At 44.2% G+C, this 9,140-nt stretch overlaps 1 protein-coding gene across 2 annotated transcripts; it reads left to right on the top strand.

The window, feature by feature from the left end:
• The first annotated feature begins 162 nt into the window (after window positions 1-162).
• Window positions 163-8,413, top strand: hdac3 (histone deacetylase 3). Of its 2 annotated transcripts, none has more exons than XM_064329399.1 (15): window positions 163-391; window positions 1,184-1,266; window positions 1,682-1,824; window positions 2,213-2,294; window positions 3,005-3,061; window positions 3,205-3,260; window positions 3,803-3,936; window positions 4,085-4,165; window positions 4,657-4,730; window positions 4,827-4,891; window positions 5,262-5,351; window positions 6,198-6,256; window positions 6,736-6,815; window positions 6,916-7,073; window positions 7,556-8,413. In XM_064329399.1, exons 1-15 carry the CDS (start codon window positions 337-339, stop codon window positions 7,623-7,625), a joined length of 1,287 nt encoding a protein of 428 aa, XP_064185469.1. In that variant the 5' UTR covers window positions 163-336; the 3' UTR covers window positions 7,626-8,413. The 2 variants fall into 2 exon arrangements, with proteins under 2 accessions (XP_064185469.1, XP_064185470.1); XM_064329400.1 differs by lacking the exon at window positions 163-391 and adding an exon at window positions 483-634.
• The last annotated feature ends 727 nt before the right edge of the window (window positions 8,414-9,140 follow it).

The raw sequence follows: 9,140 nt of genomic DNA, 5'->3' as shown, positions 1-9,140 counted from the left end.
TGAATCACAAATCTGTGTTTTGAAACGGGCCTACACGATGTAGTTTCGTGAGTTAAGTAAGCTACGGTTTTACGTTTATTACAATACGAAAAATGGCACTTCCACTTTAAACCGAACCCCGCTCCCTGAATACGTCATTACAATGCTCAGATTCTAATGTCGACCTGTGATGACGTCGATTCGGTTTTATTCTGTGTTTACAATGGCGGCTATGTGTTAGCTAGCTAAATGAAGGAAAATTAATTTATACCAAATCACCGATTATCTGATATTTTAAAAAATTAAACGTGAAAAATATTTTTTGTAGTCCATTAGGTTATATACAGTTTTCGCACAATGACGAATAGAACTGCATATTTTTATGACCCGGACGTGGGGAACTTTCATTATGGTAAAATGGGACTTGTGTTAGCGGGCTAACTAACGTTAGCTTTCTCTTTTTATTTTAACGTTTTGATAACTTTAATTCCGCACCTAACTATCAGTTAGTTAACATGATATTTATCTTTCGTGCGTCCTGTCGATCACCTGTTTAATTCTGCTTGATACTACAGCCAGGTCTGAAAGCAAAATGCAAAGCTTAATCAGCTTTTGATAGAACGTTAGCTTTCAAATAGCGTTAATCATCGAATAGGTGTGGTAACTATTCGATTCAGTGATTGTAATCTGTTGATTTTGTACGTCTTTAGGCTATGTGTGGTGCGGTGTGTGACACCGATCGTTCATGTAATCGATGTTAAACCGATTTAATTGATGTTATATTGAGTGCAGGATATGAAAACGTGATAAAAGTGAATCGCCGTGTTATGCAACAGATATTCACTTATTGTTTATGCAACTTGTCTTGGAAACTATTCACCGAGACATGGTTTTGTGTTTGAAACTACTAATGTAAAACTTGAACTATGCACCCTAATAGCTATTCCCATATTATGTCAGTGATTTATTCAACACGATTCATTATCGTAATAAAGATCTTGAGGGGAAACAATGTTCTAATATCTAAGATTGGATTATTATAAATGCATTTATGGCGAACTTAATTGCAATACCAACGTAAATGTAAATTCAGCTAATATTCATTACATTTTACAATGTCGTCTGAAACTAGCTAACTGCAGTGGTGTAACTTAGCAATAATTGTGACTCTTGATGGCTATTTTTATTTTTGTTATCCTCAAAGGTGCGGGACACCCGATGAAACCTCACCGTCTCTCCCTTACGCATAGTCTTGTTCTGCACTATGGCCTCTATAAAAAGATGATGGTATGATTCTGATTCATTTCTGTTTCATTTGCGACCAGAGATTCAAGGTTATTCTGTTGAATGTGAATATTATGCTAGCTGACCCAACGACTGTAACCTTTCACTGAAAACCGGAATTCAACTTTTTAGAAAGAATGTTTATAGGGATTCAGAAGGTCCTAAGATCAACGTTTTTTTAAGAGCTATAATTTTTTACTGTAGCCTTTGTTTCACGGTGAATTCAGAGAACATACAATTGCTATGTACTTTCAATACCATAGATTTTTACATTACTTCCCTTGATCAAGACATTTCATTTGACTTTATCTTTATTTCATATTTTAGCCTCAGAAATCAGCCTTTGCGGAATGTTGTTTTGTCCAATGGCTGATGTCATATGCATCGTGTAATATCTCTGTGTATTTGTCTGTGTTAGGTGTTCAAGCCATATAAAGCTTCCCAGCATGATATGTGTCGGTTCCACTCTGAGGATTACATAGACTTCCTGCAGAAGGTCAGCCCTAACAACATGCAGGGCTTCACCAAGAGTCTCAACACCTTCAATGTGGGAGATGACTGGTAAGGATGACCCACCTTTGCATGACAGACTAGGTGTGGGGAAAAGTCAGTCTCAACGTTCACATTCGTTACTAATTTAACATTCTCGGTAACGCATTGAGGGCGGGAGCCCTCATTTGCAATGGTGCTAAGATACTGTACAATAAAGCCAACAACGACAAAAAAAATTAAATAAACTAAGAGAAGAAATAACAGTTCACTTGTCCGGAAGGAACTGGAAGTTTGCTTTTATTCAGTGAAACATCAGTGTCACATGAATTGTTGTCGTCTTTACTCATTGTAGCCCGTGGTTGTTGCTTTAGATGGAACGGACAGATGAGAGTGGTTCTTCTCTGTCTGCATGGCTTAAACATCAATTGTATTAATGCTGATTCCTGTCCTCTCCAAGCCCTGTGTTTCCTGGCCTGTTTGAGTTCTGCTCCAGGTACACTGGGGCCTCTCTTCAGGGAGCAACGCAATTAAACCATAAGGTGTGCCCCTCTGAAGCATGCACACACCCACACACACACACGTACACGCATACACACACGCACGCTCACACGCACAGACATGCACACTGACACAAACGCATGTCCAGTGAAATCCAGTCATCAGTGCAAATTTTTTTTGTCAGATAATGATGCAGGAAACATGTATTTCACTGAAAATGACAGAAAAACCTCCACCACTACGTTTAATATCAGATCTATCAGTATTTGTCCACTCGTTCTTTTGTGCACCCTACTGCCACTTTAAGTCTTCCATCCTTCCAATCAACAAAACAACCAAAAGTGTCAATGATGTTGTTAGAGCCCTTCAAAAGTGGCTCTAACATTCAAACAGACAACCCCCCACACACAGACCTTAGCTGCATTGCAGATTTATTTGTCATGTGCAACTGAAATGGCTTAAAGGAGATATTTTTGATGAGATTAGATATAATATAATTCAACTGCGTAAGGAAGGTGAAGGTAAAAAAAACTGCAGGAGTTTCCAAAACTGGAATTTAAAAGATTATTGCAAGGGAAAATGGGACTCCTAGCAACCGTGCAAGAACTGGTAGACCATCAAAACTATCATCACCACAAAGACGGTACCTAAGGGTTTTACCGTAGAGATAGGAAACGAATCGAGTTCCGCTCTGGCTTCAGATCTGAATGCATGGTCAATGCTGTTTCAATGACGTGAGAATATTTGACAGATATGTGACATCGCCATAAACTGGGCTGGAGGTCTGCATCACGCCAAAAAATTTGAGGTAACCGTCCAACTCCACAAATAAATAAACGTTACGCGATTAACATGTTGCTTGTTTTCTGTCATTAAAGCCTTCTTTGTATATTTAATATGTTTAAGTAACAAAAATGACACATCATTTGTATGTCCACATTTTCTCCTCAGGCCTCTGGATTTTGCTATGTGAACGACATTGTCATCAGTATACTGGAACTATTGAAGTAAGTACGCAGTGATTTTCTGTCCATTACTTCTGTGTAATGATTGTGGTGTTTCTCTCCTTTTATTACATCTGTGTAATGATTGTGGTTGGACAAAATCGAAGTGAACAGAAAGGATGTTTCTCTTCAGCGAAACCACGTTTAACTAGTCAAAGTCCTCCACATTGATTTCCCACATTTACACTCGGTTCAAATTGGAGATGACGGCTGTGAAAGGGGGCCACTTCTCAGGACTACTGAACACAGAATTTAGTGCAGAAGAGTGCGGAGTGTAGAAGAAATTAAATGAACCGTGAGATGAGACTCAAACACCAGGCTTATTGATTACTCTGTCTGCTTTAATTTCGCCACAAATGGTGAATTTATTCGGCCGTCTTATTGATGGGCCGCTGTCGATGTCACAGAAAGGATCCAGTGGGTGAAAGGATCGTCATGGCAAATTTTCCCGGGCCTTAGAGAAGATGAGAGGGTTCCCCGGTGCGGTGAGTGTGTGGTATTTTACCGACGGAGAGGGATAATGCACGTTCATGCGTTTCTCACAGATACCACCCGCGCGTCCTGTACATCGACATCGACATCCACCACGGCGACGGGGTGCAAGAAGCCTTCTACCTGACGGACCGCGTCATGACCGTGTCCTTCCACAAGTACGGGAACTACTTTTTCCCCGGAACAGGTAAAGTCACGTCCGCACTCAACTGTAGGGGCAGACTTGGCAAGCAAAGCAGCTGTTTGAGGGCTGTTGATGACCGTACCTTACGTGTGTGTGCCTGTCTGCGTGTGTGTGTGTGTGTGTGTGTGCGTGTGCGCGTGACGTCCTCCAGGTGACATGTACGAGGTGGGGGCGGAGAGCGGTCGGTATTACTGCCTGAACGTTCCGCTCCGCGACGGGATTGATGATCAGAGTGAGTCTCCTGCTCCTTCCTCCTCCTCCTCCCCTTCTTCATTTCTGCGGTTTACCGTCATGTACAGTAATGCACTGCCGTTCTGTTGATAGACTCTGAGTAAATATTGATTAACACGTCTAATCGTCATTACACATCACTCATTTGCTGAGCAGCATTGTGGAGCAGCTTGCGGGTTACATGTGCATTATAGACCAAATCCCATCAACACTGAACCCACGCTGCTACCCCAGTATTGCAGTTTGTGAGTTCACAGATAGGTCATGCTCAGTATATATTTACTGTATGCATTTACTGAGGAATTAAAGTTTTGTAAGGAAAATATGCGTGAATTATGTGGTAGCCTGTTTAGGTTCATTAAAATCCATAAGCCCATTGGCCTTTCCACACCACATAAATTCATTAGCGCCGAGATCCTTAGTGTGTGATTTTACTTGGGCAGGTTACTCTGTAAGTGCTGAGGTGGTCGGTCTATGTCTGTCGTCTTTCAGGCTACAGGCAGCTTTTCCAGCCTGTCATCAAGCAAGTGGTGGACTTCTACCAGCCCACCTGCATCGTTCTCCAGGTGAGAACCCTGCTGACGCCCTAGCCGTTAGCACCTTTATCGTCGTTTGTTTCTGCGTCTGGGGTCACTGGTAGTAGTAACTCTGTTCTCCCACAGTGTGGCGCCGACTCCCTGGGCTGTGACAGGCTGGGCTGTTTTAACCTCAGCATAAGAGGCCATGGGTAAGTTTCCCACGAACCCGTCAGTGACCTGGTAAACCAAATGAGCCGGTAACTGCAAACGCATACTGCCACCTGCTGGAGATTACGTTAATCTGCAAATTTGAGGAAGAAAATATGAAACCTCTGTAATCTGGCCTGCAGTGTTAAATTTACACCAGGGGGCGCTAGAGGGTAGCTATGCACAAGGCTTTATAAACATGTCTGGCTTCTGAACTGTATTTTTAAAAACCATTCAGACAAGTATTTTTCATTTAATCATACAACTAATTCGTTTACGAGCTAAATGTGAAAGGTAAATCCGCATGTTGAATAAGACTTAGTGGTCATGTGGTCTGAATGTGATGTAATGGGCTGTCTGCTCTATCCGCAGGGAATGTGTGGAGTTTGTGAAGAGCTTCAAGATCCCGCTGCTGGTGCTCGGAGGAGGAGGGTACACCGTGCGCAATGTGGCCCGATGCTGGTGGGTGGAGCTGGCTGCCTTGGCTTGGCCTTGTGCAGTGATGTCACAGTGTGTCATCACCGACAGGGGCGGTTGGGTGACAGTGTCATTGTAGTGATAGGAAGTCGAAATGCTAGGCTGTCATTACCGTTGGAGGCCACAGCGAAAAAGGGCATCACTATTATGGGAAGTGGTGACAGTTTATGTTAGTGATGTCATTGCCGTTACGTACAGCTGTGACTTTGTAGTTTCCGTGACAGGCAGTGGAGACGCAAAACTGTCACGGGCTGTCGTGATGGTGTCTTTGTTTTTCGGGGCAGTGGTGACAGTCATTTGGGCAGTTAGGTTTCGATTAGAACTGCGGCAATCAACCCTGTTCCTGGAGATCTACCAATCCTGTAGGTTTTCATTTCAACCGTAATTTAGCCACGCCTAATTCTACTAATTAGCAGCTCAAGGAGATCTCTAGCTGTTGAAGAATGTGCGCTTTGTTAGGGCTGCAGTGAAAACCTACAGGATGGTAGATCCCCAGGAACAGGGTTGGGTACCACTGGATTATAACCTAAAGGGTAGTGAGTGCATAGAGTGAGAATACTGTTCTATGGTATTTTTAAAAGAAGAGTTTCCTTGTGAAAACAGCAGCCGGTTGGTGTGTATCTCACATCTAGTGCTTTTTATATGTCAGTGCCAGAGATGGTGTAAATGATATTGAATATTATCAGTAACTTTTTGATATTTTCTGATCGTATATTTTGTATATTTAAAAAAAAAATTGTCTGGCTCATCTTGAGTGATTGCAGTGCTTTAAGTCGTGTGAAGTTTGGAGTGTCTCTGTGTCGTGTAGTGAACTGCGCTGTGCCATTTCAGGACCTACGAGACCTCTCTGCTGGTGGAGGAGTCCATCAGTGACGAGTTGCCCTACAGTGGTGAGTGTGAAAGTGCTGTGTGGTCGCAGTGGAGCACAGAGAGTGGGCTGCTCGAAGTTCCAATGTTCACATGGTGTGTGTGTATGACAGGAACTACGGAAGTATTGTGTGGTTTCTGTGAGATGTGTTTGTAGTGAAGGGTCTTCTGTGCTTTGTTCTTATGTCAGATGGAATATGATCTCCTGTTTGGTCCATTGTTCTCTACTTCCTCTCCTTCCTTCTCCATTTCTTTTTTCTCTGTTTCCTTTCTACCTCCTGTTTTTTCACTCTACCTGCTTCCTTGTGTGACTCCACCCTCCCTGCATCTTTACTCTTTCCCTGTCTCCTCACCCTCTTCCCCCTCTCTTCTCTCCCCTCCCTCTTTCTGCTTCTCTCCCCCCTCACTTCTCTCCCTCTCTCTCCTCTCCTCTGATCTCCCCCTTTCCTCTCCCTCTCTCTCTCCTCTCCTCCTCTCCCCTCTCTCCTCTTCTCTCTCTCAGAGTACTTTGAGTATTTTGCCCCAGACTTCACGCTCCACCCTGATGTCAGCACCAGGATAGAGAACCAGAACTCCAGACAGGTCAGTGGGGATCCCTGCATGCTTGGCTCCGCCCTCTCCTTTTCACACCCACTCCTAAGCTTTGACCTTTGCCCTCTGCCCTCTCCCCTGTGCCCTTCAGTACCTGGAGCAGATCCGCTCCACGGTTTTTGAGAACCTGAAGATGCTGAACCACGCCCCCAGCGTCCAGATCCACGACGTTCCCTCGGACCTGCTGAGCTACGAGCGAACGGACGAGGCCGATCCTGACGAACGGGGCTCGGAAGACAACTATTCCAGGTGAGCCCCCCCCCCCCAAACACCCCCCCATACTGCAGGTGCAGGCTGACTCCCGTTACTGACGGGGCAGGAGTTAAACGATGGTCCCAGACGGGCTTAATGCAGTGTTTTGTCCTCAAACTTACTACGTTTCTTATGCGAGTTCAAAAGTGCTTATGAAGAAGTGGGTAACAAGTGGCTGCATGGTTTAGTTTCTTTTCGAGCACAGGAAGTGAAAGGGCTGGGTATTGTACTGCAACAAAGAATGCTCCGCTCTTTGTTTCATATTCTGAATGGAGCTGCACTGAGCAGCCAGGGAATCGCCACCATTAAACAACGGCCATTTTCCATCCATCAGTTCACAGTGCCCAAGGCAGTTTCAGTCATGCTCGTAATCCATATCCCCTTACTACCGTATTTCAGTCCTGTCCTTTTTTACTGTTTAAACAAAAACATTTATTCAGCCCGATGATAAATGCTTTCCTCTTCATTCATGTTAACAGGCCAGAGGCAGCTAACGAATTCTACGACGGTGACCACGACAACGACAAAGAGAGCGATGTGGAGATCTGATTGGTCGGCGCCGCCGAGGGCGTTTCCCTCCGTGAGGACTGCAGTTAGGGGGAGGAGTCCGCCAGCAGGCATCACTAATCGAACAGTAGATGAACCATGAACATTGTCTCTCTCCCTACACACAAAAGACTATGTCCTCTTTCCATCAAGTTGACTTGACTGCAGTGTTAACCAGTGAGGTGGTGATGGGCACCATCTGAAAACCTTTCAGTTTTGTCCTTTTTTTTTGTATGTACACGTATAGTTGTTTTGAATATGTAACGGACCCCCCTCCCCCCACCGAAATAGTACGGCCTTCTACTGTACGAAGCACTTCCCCCCCCCCCTCCACCCCCCAGACAGCTGATTGACCCGTTTAATGCGAAGAGGTGAAAAGGTGGCCTTACTTGGACAAAGTGAGTCGAGTTATAGGACCCGTGTGCGTTTTTTTTTGAAGGTCTCTGTTGAAATCCTGTTGTCTCTTCCTGAGGTGACGCGGGACGGGGAAGAGGGGGCGTCGTCGCCCCCCCGTTCCCAAGGTTAAAGTTCACAGGAACGGTTTCGGTAATCAGTGCTTTCACCCCGGACAGTCACAGTGTGGTTACAGAGTGCAGCGTAGACTATCAGTCTAGCACAGCCAGCAATCTATCTTCACGGGCAGGTCACAACAGACAACCTTCCGCTATGTATACGTATATATATATATATCAAGTCAGAATGTTTGTTTAAAATTTTTTTGTTTTTTATTGACAAGAATACTGTTTTGTAACAAGAAACGCAAATAAATGGGGATGAACAACCCAAAGGATTTAAGCTGAACAGATTTGTGAAAAGGACAAGCCACACCAGAAATGAACTATAAAGTATGCATAAGAGGGTCACTGCGTCAGGGTCTGAACAGGCAAATATGATCCTAACAATGATATTTTCCCTTAAAAACCCAAAATGCCCAGTCCGGTGCTGTCAAGAGGGCTTTTTACACATCCATCCATTTTTTTATTTACACAAACCAATGTAGTTCAACTGTCACTCAAAATCATTGGGTTTTTTTTAGTTCCCTAGTGGGGTGGGGTGGGGGGGAACCTGCTACCATTTCCCAAGATGGTCAAATCTTTCAGTTCCAGCATCCCAATAAATAGTTCATATATTAGAATCCTTTTATTAACTTTTTTTATAGAAAGAAAGCTCATTGGACATACATTCTCACTAGAGGCAGTTCTGTGTCTTTAAAAACATGTCATAGACGGTGACAACTTTTCAAAAAAAAAAAAAAAAAATCTAACAGATGCACAAATCATCCTCTAACCGCTACGTCAGCAAAACCACAGTTACGGCGTTCCGATTCGTCGATCGAAGGCCTTCTCAGCACAGACATACGGAGAGGGGGCGGAGCTTCCCTCGGGGCGGGGCAGGCGTGTGACGGACAGCCTCAGACTAAAGTGCATTTGAGAAATGCGGGTGTGGGGAGGTGTCCCGGGAGTTTGGGCAGTGTTGGTAATCCGCCGGTTCCAAAACCTTTTTTCTTTTTTTTTTTTT

Source organism: Anguilla rostrata, chromosome 3 (genome assembly GCF_018555375.3).
Source record: "Anguilla rostrata isolate EN2019 chromosome 3, ASM1855537v3, whole genome shotgun sequence".
Classification (NCBI taxonomy): Eukaryota; Metazoa; Chordata; class Actinopteri; order Anguilliformes; family Anguillidae; genus Anguilla; species Anguilla rostrata.
Note: the sequence above shows the minus strand (reverse complement) of the source record. Positions and strands in the feature narration are given on the sequence as shown.

Coding starts and splice junctions, on each gene's coding strand:
- hdac3 (XM_064329399.1), top strand. CDS start 337: ATGACGAATAGAACTGCATATTTTTATGACCCGGACGTGGGGAACTTT. Junction 3,062..3,204: donor ATCACGCCAAAAAATTTGAG/GTAACCGTCCAA, acceptor TTTTCTCCTCAG/GCCTCTGGATTTTGCTATGT. Junction 3,937..4,084: donor CTACTTTTTCCCCGGAACAG/GTAAAGTCACGT, acceptor GACGTCCTCCAG/GTGACATGTACGAGGTGGGG.